The sequence below is a fragment of the Mauremys mutica genome, chromosome 3 (genome assembly GCF_020497125.1).
Source record: "Mauremys mutica isolate MM-2020 ecotype Southern chromosome 3, ASM2049712v1, whole genome shotgun sequence".
NCBI lineage: Eukaryota > Metazoa > Chordata > Testudines > Geoemydidae > Mauremys > Mauremys mutica.
In genome coordinates this window covers 10,412,050-10,436,892 of record NC_059074.1, presented here as the reverse complement: position 1 = coordinate 10,436,892, position 24,843 = coordinate 10,412,050, and the positions used below count along the sequence as shown (strand labels likewise).

General features: G+C 48.5%; 1 protein-coding gene across 1 annotated transcript; it reads right to left on the bottom strand.

The window, feature by feature from the left end:
• Positions 1–773: 773 nt before the first annotated feature.
• PRSS55 (serine protease 55) lies at positions 774–21,650 on the bottom strand. The gene is made up of 5 exons (XM_045008865.1): positions 21,473–21,650; positions 18,439–18,628; positions 15,642–15,892; positions 10,503–10,645; positions 774–1,103 (listed from the first exon to the last, which is right to left on the bottom strand). Exons 1-5 carry the CDS (start codon positions 21,525–21,527, stop codon positions 789–791), a joined length of 954 nt encoding a protein of 317 aa, XP_044864800.1. The 5' UTR covers positions 21,528–21,650; the 3' UTR covers positions 774–788.
• Positions 21,651–24,843: the final 3,193 nt, after the last annotated feature.

Below are 24,843 nucleotides of genomic sequence, written 5' to 3'. Positions count from 1 at the left end.
TTGTACCAACTAAGCCCAACATTCGAAAGCAATGAAGGTGAGATTCTGACTGGTTAGTCATAGGCCAAATTTCAAAGCATCTTCAGTGGCTGCAATTGAAAGTCTATTTACCAGCAACTTTTCCTGCAATGATATCTAAGATACCAGTAGAAGCAGCAAAGAATCCTGTGGCACCTTATAGACTAACAGATGTTTTTGCAGCATGAGCTTTCGTGGGTGAATACCCACTTCTTCGGATGCAAGGCATTCACCCACGAAAGCTCATGCTGCAAAAACATCTGTTAGTTTATAAGGTGCCACAGGATTCTAAGATACCAGTGTATTTCCTGGCAATGTACTTAGACTAGGAAATAACTGCTTTCTCTGATGCAACTGTTTGGGAAGTGCTGACTTTTGAAATGGTCAGGACTTTTGATTTCCAGATTTTCTGTGTTTATTGATCTAGTCTCTCTGTCTGTCTCTCTGCCTCTCTATTGTATCTCTAATCTATCACCCATCACATTGGCATAAGATCATATCATTAACATGGAGCTTAACTGGATGATCCCACAAAAGAGCATATTGGTAACTGGTAATTCCCAGCTCCTCCACACACTCCCTGTCTGATATTAAGCAAGTAACAGCCTCCTGATGCCTCAGTTCCCCACCAGGGATGTTGTGAGGATAAATCCATTAAAGACTGTGAAGTGCTTTGAGAGCTACTGATGAAAAGTCTCTATAAGAGACAGGTGTTATTATGAAGATTTCTATAAAGGAGAGGAGAGTTGGGATGGTGAAATTGATTTTTATTATGATTTGAAAATCATCACTAGCAAAATAGTAAAATAGAAAAACAAAAGGAGCGAAGAAGCAGGAGGTGAAGGCTGCTTCCAAGCGCTGGAGCGAAGCCGCTTGGAAATCGTGATGTTATCCAGTCCTTCAGGGATGAAAGGTTTCCCTTCCCTGGCCGTCTCTGCCTGGATCCACTCCAAGTAGTTGAAAATGAAGGTGTACATTTCGGGCTGCTGTTTTACCCCACAGCCTTCTCCCCAGCTGACTATGCCAAGTGCAAACCACTTCATGACGTCTCCATAGGTGCAAACCAAAGGTCCCCCACCGTCTCCCTAGGGGTTAAAAAGAGAGCACAATGGGATGATGAACAGCATCTTTTACAGCAGCTGGATCCCAGAGTTAAGCCAGAGGTGGGCCTGAGCGGGGAAAATCAAATACCGAGCCCTTCGGAGGATGAAAATTACACAGAGCAGGCCCAGCTCTGTGAGATCCCTTGGAGCAATTCAGCAGGGAAGGTGCTTTCTCGGTGTAAGATCAGGATGCCGGTCAAGGATCATGGGCAGCAGGAATTCAAGCAACCCCCACACCACCCCATCAATGTGCTTTAACCTTAAAAGACAACCTCTGCGAGAGAGAGAGAGAGAGAGGGTAGCTCAGTGTATGGGAGAGACCATTCAATACTTGGCCCTTCCAGAGGCGGATTAAGGTTTCATGGGGCTCTGGGCGAGAGCAAGTGGGGGCCCCTCCCCACCCCTTCTGTCTGCAGCCCTGCCCCCATTTCGTCCCTTCCACCTGTGGACCCACCCAAGGCCCCACCCCATTCTTCTCCTTCCCCCTGAGGTCCCCACCTGTGTTCCACCCACGGTCCTGCCCCATTCCACCACCAACCCCCACTGGTGTAATGCAACCCATTTGCTCCTTTCTGCCCCCCTCCTCACTGTGGCCCTCTCTCTCCCCTCCCCCCAGCACGGCCCCAGGGCCGCAGTGGGGAGTGAGAGCTCCCCCAGCCCTGAGGCCATGGCAGGGAACGAGAGCCCCTACGGTCCTGGGGCTACAGCGGGGGGTCTGGGCCCTGGGGCTTCCCCCACCCACCCAGCGCTCCTTCCCCCGCCCCGCCTGCCTGGCGCTTCTGCTGGGGAGCGGGCCTTTCGACAGCCCCCCCCAGTTGTCCAGGGCCCCCGGGCATGGGCCCAGTCAGCCCATTGGCTAACCCACCATGGAAGGAGTGGTGGGCAGTCATGGCTGCTGCCATTAGCAAACTATGAACGATCGATCTCCGTAACCCAGCGAAGGGCACTGAGACCAAGCTCCCATTTACAAAGGAGACCAGCTGATGCACACGAACCTCCACCCTGCAGTACTGACGCACCGAAAAGGCAGGTGCCCGCGTGCGCTAGTGTGGCCTGAAAGAGAATGATTTGTTGAGTTTCCTGATCTATGAGTACAAATGTAGCCAGGCACCTCTGTGTAAGAGAGAGCGAACCACCATGCTGTACTGATCAAAAAGCACCCGGTAAGCTACAGCCTCTCTCTTGTAAATTTCAAACAACTTCATTGCAGTCTAAGTGCTTTCAAGGCAGTGCTGTAAATATTACCGGCGTCTCTCTCTCACCAGGCCCCACCATTTTACTATCTTGTCTCCAATAATTGGTGTGGCGTGTACGGACTGCAATCGGAACACGTTTCCACAGGCAGAGCCAGCTTGCCTGGGCAATGCTGTCTCTCGCTTTCATCCCCATCTGACGACGGCACACCCAGCCTCCTCCATGTGCAGCTCCCCAGAACCGCTCCCTTGGATTCACTAATGAGCAAGGAAATGGGCTTGCTGCTCCCACCGAAATCTACAGCAGAGATCCTTTTGGCGTCAACGGATGCAGAGTTCAGGCCCACAGGGCGTGTATAGATTTTTTTTTCCTGGTGCCTTTTAACTGCAGGGGAAAATACTGCTAAATGTGGAGTAAATGTTGCATAAACTCATCGTGAGTATTATTTATTAATATTCATATTGCAGTAGCACTTTGGTGCCTCAGTCACAGACCAGGATGTCTGGACACTACACAAACGTAGAAGCCAAAGATGGGCCTTGTCCCCATTTTAACCATATAGTTCAATGGGTTGTATTGATGTTCTCCTTGCAGTGACCTCCGACTCATGCACTCTTGCTAGCCTTAGGCACAACGTCCCATTTGAACAGACCTCTTCGAAGGCCCACGCTCTTTGAAATCAATGGGTACGTTGCTAGCGACTTCAGCAGAGGCAGGATCAGGCCCCACGTGCCTTATGCGGCAGCAGTGAGGCTGCATGTCACGCATCCTACTGCAGTATGAAAAACAAAGCTCGTTGAGTGGGTGTAATTTACGAGCTATATCGTCTCAGAGGCTGCCTGCTAACAAGGGCTTACACTTATGAAGGGTTTTTTACAAGAGACCCTCAGAACTGCTCGACACATCTGAGTGGGGTAGGTCCCCGTTTTATAGCTGGGAAAACCGAAGCAGAGAAATGAGCTGGTTTGTACAAACTAGTGCGCCGAGGGCAGCATGGGGAATAAAACCCAGGAATCCAGTGTTCAGAGCCAAGGCTGCAGCTCGTCGAGTTTTCATTTTGGCCAGTCGCTATTTTCCTCCACTCCTCCAATTAACGATTGTGCATGTTTGTCTCTTCCTTTGCACTGCCTGGTGTGCAGCTGGCATGCAGTCAGTGCTTAGGGAAGGCGAGAGAGCTGGCTACAGTGCCTGATACATCAACCGCAGAAATAGGCACCTGAAAAGCTGCACGTGGAAAAAGCTAGGCAATGCCCTGCAAACTGAGCCGTTTTGCCGTACCTCCTTCCTGAGAGCCAAATCCCGCCTCTAATCCCTTTCCCAGTGGAAGAGGCTCAAGGTACCAGATTTTGAAAGGCATCTAGGCACCTAAAGATGCAGATAGGGACCTAGCAGGATTTTCAAAAGGCCTAAATGCCTACGGTTCTAAGACCCTCCACCTAAGATGCCACAGTGCTTTTGAAAATCCCACTAGGCACCTATCTGCCTCTTTAGGTGCCTAAATCCCTTTAAGCATCTGGCCCAAGGTGCACCATTCCTATGGGCGTGAGAAGGACCAAGTCCTGCTGAGCAGAACACTGTCCCCAAACCAGGCTCACTGCGACGTGACTAATTCCACAAGCATTTTTGGTGACATCTCTGACCCTACCAAACCCAGCTCCGGGGGAACTTTCAGCTTCCAGGATGCTGTGGAGTAACTTTGGTCAGCAATACACGCCAGGCATTTGCTGCTGCTGCTAATTAGTTAAAACACTCAGTCCCAGGGCACTGAGTTAGCTAAAAATAGTCTCTTTGCTTCCGTTGCTCTGCATTCCAGCTTAGGGATGGGTAAAAACAACCCCATTAAATCAGATCTCATGCTTAATTCATGCACTCTGTGTGAATCCTCCCATTCAAAAAGGAGATGGGGATGGCATACTTGCTGGTAAATAATTTTGAGTTTTGGCAGAAACAGCCCTTAAAAACAGCATCTTAGGCCTGGTCTACACTGGGGGGGGTCGATCTAAGGTACGCAACTTCAGCTACGTGAATAGCGTAGCTGAAGTCGAAGTACCTTAGCTCGAATTACTTACCCGTCCTCACGGCATGGGATCGACGTCCGCAGCTCCCCCGTCGACTCCGCTACCACCACTCGCTCCGGTGGAGTTCCGGAGTTGACGGGAGCGCGTTCAGGGTTCAATATATCGCATCTAGATGAGACGCGATATATCGAACTCCGAGAAATTGATTGCTACCCGCCAATCCGGCGGGTAGTGAAGACGTACCCTTACTTCTTGGAGGCATCCACCTATTATCTCCTTTGTCCAATGTCCATTGAGGTCAGTGGGCTTCAAGTCACTTTCCCCCTTATTTTTATTCATGCAGGCAACATTGTAATTTATCCAAAGAAACACATTCAGACGTCTTTTTAGGTGGGAGAACAACCCGCCTGCTGCTTGTTGGGTGAATACGCAGCCTTTGCAAGTCTTAGCTGGTTTCATTTCCGTGTTGGTCTACACATCGACGAGGCCCAGCATGTGAAGCAATGACATTTGCCATGGGCAGGGAGGGAGGTAAAGGCCTTTGTCAGCAGACGACTGTCACCTTTATTTTGTTTCTGAATGCAGCATCTTTGGGGAAAGTTGTGGGGAAGGGAAATCGAACCCGCCACGCAAATGATATTTTGTAACGTGGGCAGGAAGGACTGAGCTAGTGGTTGGGGCACCAGCCTGTGGCTCATGCGATTGGGGTTCCCAGCTCAGCCACAAGCTCCCTTTGACAGGCTAAACAAGTCGCTTCATCTACCATTTGCAAATCTACTAGACTAGATTTCCCAGAGAACATTGGGAGAAAGAGCTCAGCTTTGAGTGCGTTAGGGTCTAATAACGAAAAGGGCTAGGTAAGCGCTTGAGAGTAGCTAGATGCCAAGGCCAGAGGGATCGTTTCGATCATCTAGTCTGATGTGCATGACATGCCTCTTATCTGACTTCCCCGAATTAATTCCTGCTTGAACTAGAGCAGATCTTTCAGAACAAACCTCCAGTCTTGATTTGAAAATTTCCAATGATGGAGAATCCACCCCAATCCTTAGTCAGTTGCTCCACTGGTTCATTACCCTCATTGTTAAAAATCTGTGCCGTATTCCCAGTCTGAATTTGTTTAGCTCCAACTTCCAGACATGGTTCTTGTTATATCTTTGTCTGCAAGACTGAAGAGCCCTCTATGATCAGATTTCTGTTCCTCGTGTTGATAAATTAAACAGATTGTGCTCCTTGAATCTGCCACGATGAGGCATGTTTTCCAATCCCTTTATCTTTCTTGTAGCTTTTCTCTGAACCTCTTCAGTTTTTCAATAGGTATTGTTATCATTGGTGCTGGTCCCAATCTGTCATTTCCAGATTTGTTACTTAATGAATATTCCCGCTTTCACCAGACTTTCTGTTCCATTTATGTGCCAGCTCAGTTTGTCACAAGGTGTTGTGGGTCTTTGCCACTTGTGGGAGGGATTAGCACTCAGGACCACAAGACACAAAGCAGGAATGTTAGCATTAGACCACCAAGCCACTGAACTGTGTGCTTGGGTTAAGAGGGCAGATTAGACTCCACAGACTGCTCAGACCTAGGCCTCCCTGCTGAGATTGCCAACAGCTGGCCAGCTGTGATGCTGTTTGGTGAGTCTGCATTCATCACCAGGGTATCTGACTGCCTGGTCCTGGGGAACTGGACTGAGACCCACCACTTCACTTAGATTAGCCACGAGATGGGAATGTTTGTTATTATAATTTGTATTTCAGTAGTGAGTAGCAGCCCCAATGTGCTAGAGTCAGTCCCTGCCCCGCAAGACCATAAATCACCAACATAGGAATATTACCCCCAATTTACAGTTGGCGAGCTAAGGTACAGAGACATTTGCCCAGAGTCACACTTGGAGTCAAACAGTGCTGTCCTGGATTCCAATCCAATGCCTTATCTATAAGATCATTGTTCCTTCAGTTGTGATCTGAACAAGATTTGAACTGACATCAAAGTAAACAGCTCTCTGTTCCATTTGCCAAAGCACTGGCCTATCCAGCTCCTCTTCTTTCCAGAAACCTTCCAAAATAGAACTGGGACATTTCCCAACTCTTCATTGAGGGATAAATCCATCAACAGTTATTAGCCAGGATGATCAGGGACACAACCCTATGCTCTGGGTGTCCCTAAGCCTCTGATTGCCAGAAGCTGGGACTGGACGACAGGGGATGAATCACTCGACAATTTCTTTGTTCTGGTCATTCCTTCTGAAGCACCTGGCACTGTCCACTGTCGGAAGACAGGATACCGGGCTAGATGGACCACTGATCTCACCCAGTATGGCTGTTCTTATGTTCTTATGCTCACTAAATAAGCAAGGAGTTTAGCAAGCATTTTCCTTGTGAGTTAAACCCCTTAAAGACTTTAATTGTTGTTAATGCCTTTCATAGAATCATAGAAGATTAGGGTTGGAAGAGACCTCAGGAGGTCATCTAGTCCAGTCCCCTACTCAAAGCAGGATGAACCCCAACTAAATCATCCCAGCCAGGGCATTATCAAGCCGGGCCATAAAAACCTCTAAGGATGGAGATTCTACCACCTCCCTAGGTAACCCATTCCAGTGCTTCACCACCCTCCTAGTGAAATTGTGTTTCCTAATATCCAACCTAGACCTCCCGCTCTGCAACTTGAGACCATTGCTCTTTGTTCTGTCATCTGCCACCACTGAGAACAGCCGTGCTCCATCCTCTTTGGAACCCCCCTTCAGGTAATTGAAGGCTGTTATCAAATCCCCCCTCACTCCTCTCTTCTGTAGACTAAATAACCCCAGGTCCCTCAGTCTCTCTTCATAAATCATGTGCCCCAGCGCCCTAATCATTTGCTTTGCTTCAGAATCTAACAAAGGGAGCTTAAGAAAACAGGGAACTAAACCCTAATTCAGGGGTCATGGAAGAAAAGTAGCACACACGAACCACACAGGAAATCTGTACAGCCTGTTCTGAAGTGTATGTGTACCTTGAGCATCTGTGAATGCTAGTATTTACGGCTCAATAGAGCCAGTCAATTACAGGTTCTATTAGCATTCATTCAAAGCCATTCTGTAGATGTCTGAAGAACCCTTAAGTAGCTGGTGTTCAATAGATTTGTTTAATTGAATTGATTTTTTTAATGGTAAAAATAGTTGGGACATTCACTACTGAATCTTCCCTGGAATATTATAGAGACACCATCCATAACCCACGAAATAGTTATGCTTCTGTCGCTGTTTGTTTGCCCCAACAAAGCCTGTTACGGTCACATACACTTTCTAGCAGTCAGTAGTGTAAAGCTTTTGTATTAGCATTCGCGGAGGCCCCCTCCTTAAAACGTCCACATTCATGACAATGATCACGAATAACAAATCGGCCTGTGATGCGTAAGTACCGTTATGTTGTAACACAAGATGGAGAGCCAGGGGGGTACACACTTGGGATTATCCATCCAGGAGGGTGCAGGGGCATACCACATTGTGAGGAGGCACATTTCCTGTGCTACGCATATGCGGCTATGTTATCTCAGCAGTCGGTATATCCAGACCTGAACATCCCCAATGTGTGGAGGTGTTTGGCTCCAGGATTTTGGGTCCAGCTCATCTCTAAATGTGACAGATTAGAGGGCTTCCCTACCGTGCACCTGGACAGCCCCCAGAACCCTTTCATGACAATGAGAATGAGTCCGTGAGATACCATCCTTTCCCCTCCTCCCTGCTCTAAGTTTACGAGGCCCCATCCATACTGGGGCTCAAAGAACAGAACAAGGTTTAAACACCAATTCCAGATTAATGAATTCCTAGCCCTGTTTGGACAGGGGCCAATCCATGTTCCTGCAGCGCTGCTGTCCGCGTCCTACTTTAGGTTGCTTCTACAGCGGAGCAGAGAAAGGCAATTCCATTTGGCAGATGATTTCGATAGTTCAAAATTTTCCACAAAAGAGAATGGAGCCTTGGCTCTGGGGCGCTCTGCCTGGTGGGCAGCCCTGCAGCCAGGGACCCTAGAAACCCAAGGTGCAGAGAAGCCAGGAGTCTAGGGGCTGCGGTTCCCAGAGATTCCAAGCTCTCATCTCCCCATTAGTTTACCAGCCAGGCAGGCCGGTTGGCAGGAAACCAGGCAGGAACTTCATCGAAACCGAACCATCTCTGCAAAACATTTCGGTTTGGACAAATTGGCAAATTCCAATTTAAAAGCATTTCATCGGATTTTTTGCCACCAGCTCTAGGGTTTTCCTAGTTTCAAGCTACAACCCATTTCTGCCTGGCCAAGCCGCATGAGTAAACCTGCCCACCTTGCGCTGAAGATGGGCAGTAGCTGGAACATTGGGCTCAAGTTAATCTCGAGACTCCCAGCATTTCACACACATGAGTCAGGGCATGGAGAACGTTTTCTTGCACGCAGGCACTTTCTGTTCAGTTCCACGTTACTTCCTCATTTCTCACTATACTCGAGCGTATTATAGATCAAAATAAAGACCTAGTCAACTTTTTGGCTACATGAGATTCATTATGCTGGTACGGATAGTCTAGCTGTTGCAATAGCATAAATCAAATGCGCAACTTATGGCAAGAATAGACAAGGGCATTATTTAATGATATTAATGCTATCCCATGGCAGTTTTCTTTCTAAAAATTTGAAGGGAATTTCACGCCGGTGAAAGCTGACAGATTAACAGCTCTGGAGACTGCAGTTCTCCGTCTCTCCAAAGAATGATTCCTCAAAGCAAAGCTGACCCATGCGACGCTTTCAATGTGACTCAACCCTGAACTGGAAGCATTGCTTCTACGGATGGCAGAGTCGTCCAGTCTCCATGGCTCTTTCAGTCTTGATACCTCAAACTGGGAGAGCCATCAAGAGGGCAGGGGAGGCTGTCTAATTGTTGCCACTTGTGCTGGTGTATTTGTGGTGCCAAAGCCTTGTGCACTCAGCGCTGGACTGACCTTCCTATTAGGAGGGTTGCTGATATTCAGCCTGAACTCTCCTTTACTGAATTTCTTCCCATTTCTTCTGCTCTTACCCCCCTCCCCCTCCCGGACAAACCTAACCAATCCCCACCCCTTGGTGATTACACCCTTCTGGGATTTATACCCACTTATGTCTTCTGCAGCATTGACCATAGGAGAGGGAGAGGCGTTCTCCATTTGTTACCACTGGTGCAGAAGCCAATTCTCCCCTCACGCCTCATACGCTGTCTTTCTGTATCACAGTAAGAGACCGTCATGTCCTGTCTATGGGAATTGGACTGAGGCCTGGTCTCCACTGCCAAGTTTAGACCCGCTCAGAGGGTGGAAACCAACAACAAGAAAAAAACACCACTCCTTGGCTGACATAGCTACATGACCAACGCTCCCAATGTAGATGCAGCTATGCCGACCCAAGAGTACTTTTGTCAGCATAGCTAACGTTGTTCAGGCAGGTTGTATAGATATGGCAGGAGGAAAACTCCTTCTGTCAGCATATGCTGCGTCTACATTAGGGGCTCTGCTGGCATATAAATATACCGACATACTAACCCGGTCTGAGACCACCATGCTCCTTGTCATATCAGCCACCAACCAGTCAGCGGATAGTAACAACTCTTGGCCTGTACCTGCTTTTGTTTGAACCAGCTGCTTTGATACAACCGGCTCCATCTCACATTCCCAGTCCCCGGAGCCGTCCAAGCTACTCCTCCCCATGTAATATATAGTTCTGGGAAGGGGAAGTCTGAGATCATCTCATTTTTTCCTCCTTTTGGTTGCCCATGCCCCTTCCAACACCCTGCATCAAGTCCACCTGTCTTTTTAGCTGAGGAGGGTGAAAACCGCTCCATGAGTTCTGCTCCTGGAGTGACAGATGGAGATTTGCTTAAGAGCAATGCAAGGCGCAGTGTCCTCCCTGGAACTGAGCGGGCTGTTTCTGCAGCACTGCGAACACCTGTTAACCCAAGGAGCCCTGCACCTTGGCTGTCCTGTTCAATATCCTTTTTTAACTAGGCACCGAGATATTCTGCCAGTCCCTTGGCTGCACTCTTTGGAGTTTCATGCCCTGAACACATGCAGTGAAACATTAGCAACCCCAGGGGGCTGCGGAAGGGATCAATGTTCATTACCATAGCAAATCAGTTTCCGTTGTGATTTCTTTCTGCTGACGTCAGCAGCCCGGTCCTGCGGGCGCCTGTTTACTTTACCTGGCAGGCATCCTTCCCTCCTTCCGCGGAGCCAGCGCACAGCATGTTCTCCGTTAGCTCCGGGAGCCACTCGGAGCAGTGCTTCTTGCTGATCAGCTTCATCTCCATTTTCTTTAGCCTCTTGGTTAATTTCATCTTGTCCCCTAGCCAGAGAAAGAGAGGCGAGAGCGAGAGGGTGTGGGTAGGGGTTAGGGGTGGTTAAGGAACAATCTAAAACCATACAATTCAAATATCTGGAGTCAGATCACAGCAAGGGCCTATCAACCCTCCGGCTAGACTGTGGGTCTCCAACCACAGCCCCACAGAGGCGGGTGCAGAGGCAATCACTGCAGCAGTCCCTGGAGGTGATGAGCACCCAGATGAGCAGCCCCTTCTATGCCCTTGAACAGGCTGCAGCATACGGGAGGGTTATCCAGCTAGCACTGCTCTGAAGAGGAAGCAAGGGCTGTAAGTACCAATTAGACAAAGGTAACACAGGGAGCAGAACGGGCACTTGGGGCAAATGAATGCGTAGCAAATCTCCATCCACTTAGAACAGGGCTGGGCAAACTACGGCCCAGGGGCCACATCCGGCCCTCCAGATGTTGTAATCCAGCCCTCAAGCTCCCGCTGGGAAGCAGCCTCCAGGGCTTGCCCTGCTCTGGTGCTTCAGCCGGGGAGCAGGGTCGGGGTCTTGCCCCACTCTTCACGGCTCCCAGAAGCAGCGCCATGTCCCCACTCCAGCTCCTATGCGTAGGGGCAGCCAGAGGGCTCAGCACGCTGTCCCTGCCCCAAGCGCTGCCCCTGCAGTTCCCATTGGCTGGGAACCACTGCTAATGGGAGCTGCAGGAGCGGTCCCTGTGGATAGGGCAGCGCTCAGAGCTGCCTGGCCGCACCTCTGCATAGGAACCAGAGAGGAGACATGCTGCTGTGTCTGGGAGCTGCTTGAGGTAAGTGCCACCTGGAGCTTGCCTCCCTGATCCCCTCCTATGCCCAACCCCCCTGCCCCAGCCCTGATCCCCCTCCCGCCCTCCGAACCCCTTGGTCCTAGCCCGGAGCACCCTCCTGCACCCCCAACTCCTCATCCCTATCCCAGCACCCACTGCATGCAGACGTCCCACAAGAATAGTAATGATCAGTGAGCTATTCATTTTCAATGGATACCTCACAAGGCCTATTGTGTACAAAGATTGTTACAATAGTGTGTAGGGTGTGAACACAGGGGTGTGTCAGGTGACATTCACTCATGCGTAGAGGGGGCAGCACAAGCCTTAAGCCACGCAAGTGTGAATTTCACCCTTTCATTATAAAACAGGGAGGAGAGCAGAGCAAGCTTCCCCAAGCCACCCTTTCAACGTTTCCCAGCCCTGAGGGTCTCTGGGGAGATGGCATTTCACTCTCTGCTGTCCATTCAGTCCAGGGATTCTTGGGTGAAACCACAAATCAATGGCACTTGTGCTTTGCCTTCTTAGTGCTGTAGCTAATTTAAAATTCTGCTTGTCTTTTTTCTTAGGAACACCAATTTTTCCTGTGTTTGCTGGAGAACGTCTTGGAGGACCATTGACTGGGAACAGGAGATTTCTCAGCACTTGGTGGAAAGGGTAGAAATGCTGAACCTTTCACAAAGATCCTTTCTTGTGCTTTATCTTCTTCTTTAGTTATTTGTAGTGCCTTGCCCCGGTCATGGGCCGGGACCGCATTGTGCTAGGCACTGTACAAAAACAGAACAAATGGACTGTCCCTCCCCCAAGGAGCTTCCCAGCTAAGTGTAAGAGACAACAGATTGCATTGCACTTGGTTAAACAGGGATGAAGGAGAAACAAACATAAATCCATCCTCTTCTACAAAGACGTTTGAGGCCAAGCTTTTATAAGTGCTCATTATTGTTATCGACTCTAAGGCTAATTGAGAAGAGCAGGAGTAAGCGCATGATCCGGTGGCAGGGTCTACTGAGGCTGTCTAGATGTTGGCAGGGAGGGAGTTGAACTTCTGCCTGGGATCTGAAGGAAACCCATAACTGCCTTTTCTGAGACTAGGGATCTCCAGAGTAACAGGCCAGGGCCAGCTACGGTAATGATGTAACCCTAGAAAAGCCGGGTGATGGTTGGGTAGAATCCTGTGGCTGGCTGCGAACTGGCCATTGGGAAATTCTGGTGTGGTAAGCAGTAGACTCCATTTTGAGGCCTGGCTGAAACAACTCACGGTTCAACTCTGGACTTTGGCTGAGGAAGCCTCTTTTGGTCCTTAAAGGACCAGCACCCTCTTGTCTCCTTTGTGATGTTCTGCAATGAATTGCACTTGACTGGTCCCCAGCTCAGCATCTAGAGACTATTGTTGGACTCACCACAGGGCTGAGTGGCAGGTCACAAAATCATAAAATAGCGAAGTAAATTGAATGGTCAATATGTTCTCTGAACAAGAGATGATTAAGGTCTAGACATCAGCCCTGCTTGTCCTTTGGCACCTTTGAGGCATCTCCAAGACCCTGAAGGACTCATCACCTTTCTCTCTTACTAAGCGGCAAATAGACTTGAAATCCATGTTAGCAAACTGTTAGAATCCATGTTATAAAACTTCCTATTCAAAAAGAAACCAGAAAGTGTTTGCATGCACCAAATTCCCACGGAGCCGTGAAAAGGCCTGAAATATTCATGGCTACAAGAAAAGTACATTCCTTTAACCCGTGTTCTCCTTCAGAACCCATCAGGAGCAAAGGAAGAAAAAGGCCCTTTGAAAATGCCACAGTGGGAGGCCTGTCAGCTGTAAGTGACTCACTCAGGGCAGGAGACACGTGCCCCTCCTAATTAGCTCTTCCCAAGTGCATGCTGGGAGATCTCATAAGTACCTGGTTAAAGTTAAAGCTGGGCCCAAAATTGGCCCCCAGGCTGTGAATCCCTCCTCCCCTCCCCGCACACCACGTGAACTCAGTGTTGCCAAGTGGCAGCATGTAGCCCTGAATTTGACCCGGCAGATGTTTGTGCCTCTGCAGAGGAGTCTGTATGATGGAAGGGTCTGATTCAGCTCTCAGTGATGCTGGGGTAAATCAGAGCTGGAGTCAATGGAGTGACACCAGAGTCAAACCGGTCTGAGGAATTTTGCTGGGAGAGGTGGGCAGGGGCCATCACTACACTGTGGCCATTAGCTGCAATGTGGCTACAAGGCTCCCCAGTGAATGCATCCCCACCCCCACCCCTGTGCCACCTCCCCGTGCAGGGGGCTGTTTGTGGGATGGGCTGGAGGTGGAGTGGAGGTGGGGTGAGGATGGAGAGTGCCCCATGCTGACCCCCTGCTGCTGAAAGCCTGAGAGAGGCTCTAGCAGAGGGATGCACAATTGAGGGCACCCCTAGAGCTGCCGTAGTTTGAACTGGAGGTGATCCAACCCCACAGTCCCTGAACAGAGGAGATCACCCCCCTTGAGTCCTAGTGCAGTGAGGAACCTGGGTCTCTGTAGATACTAACATGGCCCTCGTCACAACAGTGCAAGTGCTTCTTCCAAGACAAACCTTGCCTCCCTGTGGGCGAGTGGTTTGATGCCAGTCTTGTGTCCTTCTGATTCCGGGCTGCTCTTGGGGCCAAAATAGCTCCTGGCATAATTTCACCTTCCAAGGGACTCTCCAAAGTTACATCGGCCTCCCCAGTACCACTGGACCACCCAAAGTGCTGGGCACTAGGGGTTGTCCCCAGCAAGCTTCCTACACCGGTGTGTTCAAGGGAAAGCCTCCTAGGGCAATGTAATGTCACCTTCTTCATGGACCCCAGTGTGAGCGCAGAGTCTGTATGGGAGCTCAGCTAACTCGGCATTTTGCCAGCCAGGCTGTACGGAGGCTGACTACCACCCCACTAGGAGAAATGAGACTGAAAACACTGCCCGCCTCTGGCCATTTTGCGAGGGGGGCAATGATTAAAGACTTGCTGCTGAAGAAACATGCTGACACAAGAACAAAACATCGAGGAAGCCCCTATGCCCCAAAACAACAAGTGAACAACCCACAGGGAATCCACCCCCTCTATTTACTACTTTCTGGGAACCAACTCCCAGAAAACCCCCATATGTGCCCAACATTCGTCTGCTCTCATGCTCGGCCTTTCTGCTTCCACGCTGCTGTTACCACAGAGGCAGCAAAGTAAAATAGGATAATATGGTTTATGGGGGCAAAAGGGATAGCAAGGAAAACACAACCTCTCTACTACATACAGAGGGAGTTCAGAGAGAAGACTTGGCCGAGACAGTAGGCTCCAGTAGCATGTATGGGGCTGTTATAACACCCTGGGTTGGTACCATCCTACCCAAATGGTCTCCTTTCTTGAGTAAGCCTTTCAGATATTTACTCATGATCACTCTTCATTGCTGTTTAACCAAGCAAGGAAATATTGGGCCAAAATCAGTCCTGATGTAGCTTCTGTTACTTCAGTGGGATTTCACCAGAGAGTAAACTGGGCCATTATGCAGTTTCATCCTGTCCACCAGCTGATGAGGAGTGAAGAGGCTGGAATCCACAGGAACAATCAGCCTGTGAACATATTTTCACCCGGGACGGTCCTAGCTCTCAACTCCCCTTCATTACGAACCACAGCTCACAATTTAGGCCCAGATTTACCTGCATCCCAGCCAAATCTGTTGTGTGTCTAGCTTTTGGGACTGAAAATTGGGGCCTTCGTGGTCTCCAGTTGGAGCGATCTTCACAAGGTGGGAGGTGTCTCCTGTTGGAGGCGGGGAGGGGGATGCTCTTTGCACCGGAGAGCGGTGCCTCAGACTGAGGGGAGCTGCTGTATGTGAAGGAACCTTGGTGTCGTAATTTGGAGAGGGGGCTGCTCTTTCTAAGGGTTAGACTGGGTGCCTAGCAGCTTTCACCTTCATCTCCGCCCTCCCGCACGCCTCCTGACACACCTACCATGCTATCTCCAGCAGTAGTGAGAGCAGGCTGCCATCACAGCCTCCCTTCCCAACTCACAGGGCCTGTGGGTGCTCCCCAGGTCATGTATATTTGGTTTGGGCCTTGCCCAGCGGAGAGGAATGGCAGCTGCCGGCTGGCTGAAACCAGAGCTTCTTGCCTGGGCTACGTACACCCATCCCTCGTTTTGCTGTAGGGGGCGTATTTTAAAGTAAGTGAATGCAGACTTCACTGGCAAATACCCCCCTTCCCTCACACAGTACAGTACCTGCAACCTTGGCTTCCCAACCAGCAACCCAGCAGCCCTTCCACGTCTGAAGGTCATGAATGAAGGGCAAGCAGATGGGCATTTTCTGTTCACTGAACTCTATTGGTGAGTCGAGCAGGATCAAGGCGATGTTGTTGTCCGTGTTCGCGCTATCGAAGTGCTCATGCAGAATCAGCCTGTCCAGCTTTTTCTTCTCTACTTGGTGGCTTTCCAAGTCAACTGCCCCAAACGCCACGTAAAGATCTGGTGGACTTAGTAACGAAACGGAGACAAAACGTGAACAAGGGGAGCAAAGTCATTCTGCAAAGGTGGGAGGGGGGGGACACCCTCCTTCAGAGAGGGAGCTCAAAGCACTCTGCACATCGCAGGGTTGGGATAGCCAAAGAGGCCGTGGAAACCCATCCGCATTGCTAGCGCTGGCAGCACTGAGAAACCCTTTTCACAAAAAGCTGGATTCTGCCTCCCTCACTCACAGGGAGTAGCACCTTATTCCAGGAGGAGCCAGACTGATTTGCTTGGGAGTACTTGTGGAGACTGTCACTAGATGTGTATCATCTGGCACCCGTCACCATGGTATCAGAGTGCCTCACAATCTGTAATAGATTTAGCCTCACAACACCCCAGTGAGGACAGGCCGTGCTGTCATCCCCACTACGCAGATGGGTAAAGAAGGCACAGAGCGACTAAGGGGCAGGTCTTGTGCTCATTGACTGTAGTACAGCAGGACCAGGTATTTAGTGACTTACTCAAGGTCCCAGAGGAAGTTGTGGCAGAAAAGGGAAGTAAACCTCAGTCTCCCAAGTCCCAGGTTAGACCTAACCATTGGACCATCCGTTTTCCTGACCTGCTGTATGAACTTAAGCCAAGAGCACCCCCCTTTTAGTGCCTCTGTTTCCCTCCTACCCTTTGTTTTGTCCATCTGGTTGGAGGTACTTCAGGGCAGGGACTATCTCTCACTATCTTTGTGCAGCGCCTAGCACACTCCTAATTTGTGTGCGGTTATTTGCTCTTTTTCCACTGAAAAGGAACCATTTTTGAGTAAACACCATCTGTGATGCAGTAGGGACTGTCTGCACAGTGAATGGGAGGGCAGGGGATGACTTTAGGTGATGGACAGTACCTGAGCCTGTAACCTGAGCCAGGCAGGGAGGAGGGGGAGTCAACACCTTTGCCCGGGACAAAGGAAGAGAGCCGGATGGAGAGGGTTTTTGTCAATTTTGGTTTTGGGCTGAGTGGTTGAATGCACGGAATCCCAAGCTTGGATCTAAGCTCCCTGAACCCCCAGAAGGACTTGATTGAGGGGTCCTGGTTGTGCCTACAAGCTCTGCTGTAGATTGCGTTCCTACTGTCCAATAAACCTTGTTTTACTGGCTGGCTGAGAGTCACTGTGAGCCCAGGAAGAGGGGTGCAGGTCCCGGACTCCCCCACACTCCGTGACACCATCGTTTTGGTTTTTGTTGGTGCAAGAGCAGAGCCATGTTCGATTTCTCACCAAAGGGCAAAGACACTTCCATTGGGAAGGCGTCCTAATTTTTGTGCAAAGTTTTTGCCCAGCACCGCACATCACGCACCTCATGTGGAAGCCAGGCAGGCTGCAGGAAGACAGCAGAGCTAATAGTGAAAACAGGGGGCTGGGAGTAAGGAGTTCTACAGGGAGCTCTGACACCGATTTCCTTTATGACCTTGGGCTACCTATAAACTGAGAATGATAGTTGGCTTGTAAAGTGCTTTGAGATCCTTGGATGGAAGGGACTTTACAAGCACAAAGGGCTATTGAGGAGCACTGCTACCCCCTAACAGGGATGGTGATGGGATTTGAGGTGCGTGGAGCTAAAGCGCGCTAGCTCGTCCTATTGGCAAGAATGCGATAATGAAAAAAGTAGGGAGGTGCACGGGGCCACCACTCAGCCACATCGCTGGTATTTGAGGAAAGGGTCCTTGGGTTTCTCCGAATCCCACCCTGGTGATCTCTTTCTCCTCCCTGTTTGGATAAGGTGAGAAGCACCAAGAGACCTGCTTCTTCCTCCTCCCAGGAGATAACAGGCGGCTGGTTGAGACAGACTCTTCATCCCCGGCCTCCAAAGTGGGGCTGGGAAATGTCTCCTCCCCAGACCAGATCAGGGGACGAGGGAGAGGATGGATTCTTCTCTCCCCTCCACTTCCTTTATATGGAACGTCCCTGACCCCTGAAACACTGCCTGCTAGCTGGTGCACTCACCGCAATCTCCCTTGCTTTTGATGGAGGGAGGGGGTGTAATTTACACCTTCCTATTATTATTTCCTAGCTTGATACATTGCAGAAAAGAGGTGAATCTGGCCTAATAACAGTTGCCCTCTTAGAGCAGCCAGAAGGTAAGGCTGCTACACCCAGGGTAGCAAAGGCTTCGTGGTTGATTAAGATGAGGTCAGCGTGGTCAGAGATGTGGTCTGGTTGTGCAGTGAGGCTCTTCTCCATCCCTACATCATGGAGCTGGAGTAGGGTGACCAGATGTCCTGATTTTATAGGGACAGTCCCAATTTTTGGATCTTTTTCTTATATAGGCTCCTATTACCCCCCACCCCCTGTCCCGATTTTGCACATTTGCTGTCTGGTCACCCTAAGCTGGAGGGAGGTGGGGGCCGGAGGTGTGGAAAGTTTCTATGTGGCATAAACTTATGTCCTTGTCTCTCCCTAGCTAATGTGGCTGACTCACTTTATTTGAGGACTGCTCCCTGCCTGGTGTTGCCTGTACTCAACAGCTGCAATGAGAAGGAGTCCCTGGCCCCTCCACGCCCACCCCAGCCCCCCAGTACTCACAGTTCATTTGTGAAACAATGTGCCGCAGATAAAATCCACCAGCTGCTTATAATCGACCCGCTGCAAAAATGCTTCTCTTTGGTCTGGATGCTCACTTGCCAGGGGAACTCACCGGACACGGCCCCCCTGCCCTCTACGGTCTTTGACTCTTTCAGCATGGATGGTTTGTAAGAAGGTCTGAGGCCACATTCTAAAAAAAAAGGCAGTGCAGTGAGAGAGTGTGTGTGCGTGTGTGTGTGTGCGTGGACACAGGTCACTTCAAATCAGTTTGCAAAACATATACAACCATCCACAGGGCCCCATTCTATGTTCACACCAGTTCTACACTGTTCTCTCTCTCTTGGCCTCAGTGGAGTTTTTCCTGACTTACATCATGTAAGGGGGCAGTGAAGCCCAGGGTCTATTTTCTGCAGTGATGCACCTAACTCAGAAGGGACAGAATCACTTTGGGTCTTTAGAGATGGGCCCAAGAAACAACCCCAAAGTTACAAGCAGCAGGGGAGAGGATTTGTATCCTGGGGTTTGGTTCAGCCTTCATAAAGAGACAGGATATTTGCAAATTTTAAATCCAGGTTTGCATTTTGAATGCCTGCAAAGTTAAAAGGTGTTTGGAGCTGAAATTCTTGGGAGTCTTAGATGCCACGTGAGCAGAATGATGAGTACAACATGGGAGTCACAGAGGAACAGATTTTAAGGCCAAAGAAGGGGCCACTACGGTTATCCACTCTCATCTGCATAACACTGGACATATAATTTCACCAATGGAATCCTGCATCAAGCCTACGCTTGTGGCTGAGATAGAGCATATCTCTTAGACGTACATCCAGTCTTGATTTACAGATTCAAGTGATGGACACTCCACCACTCCCTCTGCAAGTTGCTCCGATGGCTAATTACTCTCAATTTAAAAAGTGCACCTTATTTCCATTCGGATCTTGCCTAGCTTCAGCTTCCATCCATTGGACCATCCTCCTTTGTCTGGGACCTATCGGCTTTCCTCCCGCACTTACAAACCCTGATTAAATCTCCTCAGTCTAATCTTTGATAAACAAAATAGATTGAGTTTATTTAGTGTATCACTGTAACGCAGCATTTCCAGAACTTGACTCATTCTAGTAGTTTTTTTCCCTGAACCCTTTTCAATTTATCAACTTCATTTTTTAAAGTATAGACATCAGAAATTGACACGATATTCCAGAAGTGGTCTCACTAATGCTGTAGACAGTGATAATAAAATCTCCCTATTTCTGCTTGATATTCTCCTGCAATTACATCACAAGATTTGCATTTGCTCTCTTCCTCGCTGCTTCATACTAGCAGCTCATGTTCAGCTGACTATATACCATGAGCCCTAAATCCTCTTCTGAGTCACTAGCTTCCAAAATACATTCCTCCATCCTGTGTGACCGAGAGCCTTGGTTCCTACACGTATTACCTAGCATTTAGCTAGAGTAAAACACATTGTTCCAGCTAGCCGAGCTGTCATGAAAATGAAGATGCATGTGAAATCTTTGAGTTTAAGAAGCAAGCAGCAAATATAATTAATAAGACTATAACTGCTTTTGGGCAGGGGCTGTCTTTTTGTTCTATATTTGTACAGCACCTAGCACACTGGGCTCCTGGGTTTATGGCCGGCACTCTGCAATGCTAACACAATACAAATAATAATAGACAGATGTAGCCAGGAATAAAAAGCTATCAGGTATGTTTAAGATATAGAGGTGAAATATATGTATGGAGCATAGGGCCTACAGACCTCAGGCTTGTAAAGTATTTAGCATAGCCAAATTAGGCCTCAGGATAAATTAACTATATTATAAAGATAAACTAGCATAAATAAGTGAGTAATAAACTTGCTGAGCTTGTGTGGATGTATGTGATATGCCGCTGCTTGGAAATAACTGCTGAGTTTGGATAGCAATGGCTGCAAGAGATCAGCAGACAATACAAGATGACCTTTGGTAGGTGGAGTGAAATGTTAGAGACTTAGGCAACCGTCCGTTACTATAGTGATCATAAGGAGATGTAGATGTTTATGAGCTTAAGGCGAACTACCAAGTTCGACTATGAAAAATGTGGCGCGCAAAAGTAGTGGGATGTGGAGGTTCAAATAAGCAAAGGGAATTAAAAACCTTCATGAATACGTATGAACCCCAGTGGGTGTCAGCTAGGGTGGCCAAATGTCCCAATTTTATAGGGACAGTCCCAATATTTGGGGCTTTTTTTTAAAATATAGGTGCCTATTACCCTCTACCCCCCATCCCGATTTTTCACACTTTCTATTTGGTCACCCTAGTGTCAACTTAACCCGTTATAAAAGCCGTGTCCCAGCCTGCATGCCTTGGTGAGGCTGATGATGGTGAGGCTGATGATGGGGCTAATGCTCCAGGTTTTTCCGCAAGGCATGGTGTGAATAGTGCCAATTCTATGCATTCTGTTTTGGACTCTCTCTCCTTTACCAGACTGCAGTGCACGGACTGATGTTCGGCTGGCTATGAAAAGTAATAGAAGAACACGGTGTGGTCCTGGTTGTGCCCAGGGGCTCCCCCTTCTGCTAATAACCTGTCTTCTGCAATCATTCTTGGGGCTGAATGTTCACACGCTAACCTAGATGTAAACCCTCACCTGGAGGTGGGTAATTGGTTAAAGTAACTCACAACTCTAGACAAGATTACACAGAGTCTAAAAAACACCCTGAACTCCCCATCCCCACCAAAAGTCAGTTGTCTTCAAATGCTATAAAGTCAAACTTTGGACCCAGCGGTCTTTACTTCGCTGTCTCATTGTGCCTATGAAAATTGCTCAGTTATTGCACATATTAAGGCTGCGAACACAGATGTCCTAGACTGTGCACAAGCAGCTGAAATGCTGTTTCTGGGTGAGGCTGGAGAATGGCGCTACCGAATTGACAGCCTACAAGGCAGTGCCTAATTCTCCGCTCACTCATGCTGGTGCAAAGCACAGGGAGTTATAACACGAGGGCAGAACCAGATCTCCCACTGAGGACAGTGCTCAGGGTTTATAATCCACCTACCTGCATGTGTGCTTCTCATGAAGGTCGTTAGAAGCCAGAGGGTAAGGAACAGCATTTTAATCCCATTCTAACTTGATGCTCCTTGTTCATGTTCAAAGAGGTGAGGCTGCGGCAGATACCGAGGAGCAACCTCCCCACACCATAGTCTAACCAAAGGCAACAATTTCCTCTGCCTAGACGTGACCACAATATTCCTCATCATTTGCATGTGACCTCACACAATCTATTCACTGGAGGTGACATCACAATGGGATGCTATGCCTGTCGAAGGGGAAGCGAAGGAGTTTTCAGCAGGATCAGGGACAGCAAGACCTGAGATGTAGGGTTGGCAACCAGGTGGCAAACTTCCCAAACTTCTCATAGTTGGTTCAGGCATGGAACAGCTTGGAAATTCACGTCTGGATCCTGATCTCAGCTCCAGCTAGCTCTTGGTGTGTTTGACTCCTTTGCTCTGGTTCAGGTCCATCTCTAGTAATGGGTGCTGTATTCCTGTGCCATTTTCTCTCTCTCTGTAAGTTCCCAGCTCTGCCTTCCTTGCAACAATTTTTTTCTTTGCCCGTGAGAGGAGCTGATTCATTCTTTCAAACCTTGGAAGGACTTTCTCTCCCCTCTCCACACTTTCCATGTAGTCTCTGTGGGAAGTGGAAACTTGTTGCTAGGGTAAGTGCTCAATGAGAAATGTGGCCATGGAGATGTCCAAAGAGCCGACCGTCTTCCCCTTGGTGAACTTCAGGGTACACACCGCTTATATGGCCAAAGCCATCCCTAATGTCACTCCATTGAGCTGAGTTCAGTGAAGTTCCACCAGTGAAGAATTTAGCCCAATTCCCATCTTGCACCTTCAACAACAGCTGGAAAGTTGCAGGGCCAAAATTCACCCTGGGAGTAACTCCACAGTGAATTCAGTGGAGCTCAATATTTTTGGGTCAGATCCTCAGCTTGTGGCACTTCAATAGAACTATGCTGCTTTACGTCACCTGGAGAACCTGACCCCTTAGTTCTATCGCAGCAGCCCCCAAGGGCCCCAGCTCAGATCAGAGCTGAGCCCTGGCATGCTCAGATTTGGACAATCACATAGGGAGACATAGTCCCAGTCTAATTTGAAACAGGGTGAAAAGAGTGAAAACAAACAGTAGGAGGAAAGTGAGGAGGGAGGACAGGGTACCAGGGTTAAGAGTGTCTGACGACATGGGCCAACAATGAGCAAGGCTCCAAATCATGTAAATGGTTTTTGTTTTTACCCTGGAGGATCAAAAATGAAATAAACGCCCCCAGTAAAGAAACCTGCATCCCAACCTGACATGGATCAGAGAATCAGGACCAGGTTCTCCTCTCGCACACAGGTGCAGACCAGGAGTAATTCCACTGACTTTATGGCCTTACACTGGGGTAAAAGACAAAGAATCCGAAAGGAGAATCAGAACTTTCATTTTCCTCTCCCCTTTGCTTCCATTTCACCCCATGCCCAGAAAATCAGAGAAAAGTGCCAGTTTCCTTGACAGTGAACAACAAAACAATTCAATGGTGTGATATTTAACAAAATGCCTTCTGTTACTATAGCAACTGGAAATTCCAAGCAGGATACTGGAGCATATGGGAGCATCTCCAGAAAGAGCTGCACATTATGATCATACCAGGAACAGTCTCTTTTACGCCCCCGCATAAATGTGATGACAAACAAAAGAAGTTTCCTCTTGCTTTTGAAACTGGACTGAGATGGGCACAGAACCAGGAGCAAGGAGTTCCTGAGTGCTGATTCCAGTTCTGGCACAGACTCTCCCTATGGGACCTTGGGCAAATCACTTCTCTCCGGGCCCTAAAGCCCCATCCCCTTCTTTCTCCCACCCTAGATCTGTCCTATTTAGGTTGCAAACTCATCAAGGCTGGGATTCTCTCTTACTATGTATTTGTACAGCACCTAGCACAATAGGGTTCCAGGCACCTAGGTGCTATTGTGGTATCAAAAAGGTCAGTCATAATTATTTTACAATTCATTCGCTTTTAAAGCCAACCTGAAATCTCCTCCACTGTACAAGCAGACACAGTAACACAGATGGAACACCAGGTTTTTTTCATTAGCAAGCGGCAGCCTTTTATTATATTTGCTAGATTTTTTCAGATCTAACCCGTCATACATTTCAGTTCACAAAACACCTGTGATGTGCTTTATCATAGCGCTGGAAGCCAAACTGAATCTCTTTGTATTTACACACTTTTTGGCCCAGTAGAAAAAAACCCCTTACATTATAAAACATTTTTTTAGTAAAATTGTTTCAGGAAATAGGCACTAAAGGTAATAATATACTTTGCTGTGAATGTGGAACTGAGGGAGATTAACTTCCCCATCCCCGCCAAAGACATCAAAGTGCAGCTACTATTGTTAAAATAACCCCTAGAATACTTTCTAGAAATCAAAGCTCTGGATTTTCATGCTTAAGTCTAGCAAGTTGATCAGATCAAGATAATAAACATAAACAGTAGTTACAAAAAGCAGCTGGTAGTCCAGTCACACCCCCTATTTACGCCTATTACAATACACTGGGCCAAACTTTCAAAAATCTTTCTCCTGAAACTAACAACTGGATTTCCAGCCATGGTACCAGGCACAATTTCAGAAACAACTTTGACCTTTGGCAACTGTGAAATCAAGCAATGCCACACAGTCAATATACAAAATGCTGTACCGTCATTGGTGCACAAATTTCTGTGCAATAGTGCAGGTAGATCATATACTCTGTGACCCTCTGTACCTTGGGGGACATCCTACACCCCCATGTTCATCTCTATAAAATGATTGTGTGGTATCCAATGCAAAGTTTGTCAGGTTGGGTGTCTTCGGAAGGCTCATGATTCACTGAGCATTGTTGTTCTAGTAATGTTATAGGTTACAATTTCATGTATATAGTTATGAGGCTGAAAATGTAGCCTCAAGGCTTAGGCAAGCCCAGGCAAAAACTCTCCAAGAGCAGAGAGGCAGTTCACACCTCATCAGGGCATGGATGGGACGAACCCAGCCCAGCCTCACAGGAACAATGGACACTGGCTTAGGCAGCAACAAAAGAATCTGTTAGACCCTTGAGGGAGTCACCCTCCTTCCTTTGGGCAGTTTGTGACTCTGATGAGGTAATGCTCACCTAACTCTGAGGGGGGCGGGGTGCAAAGCTAAGAGGAGACATTTTGCCAAGCACTCCATGCATCTGAAGAAGTGGGTTTTTTACCCAGGAAAGCTTATGCCCAAATAAATCTATTAGTCTTTAAGGTGCCACTGGACTCCTTGTTGATTTTGCCATGCTCTCTCTTTCTCTTCCGCCTACATCTACAGACACCACACCAAGCGACTGAAGAGCTGATCAAAGAGGAGAGCCTGGCTG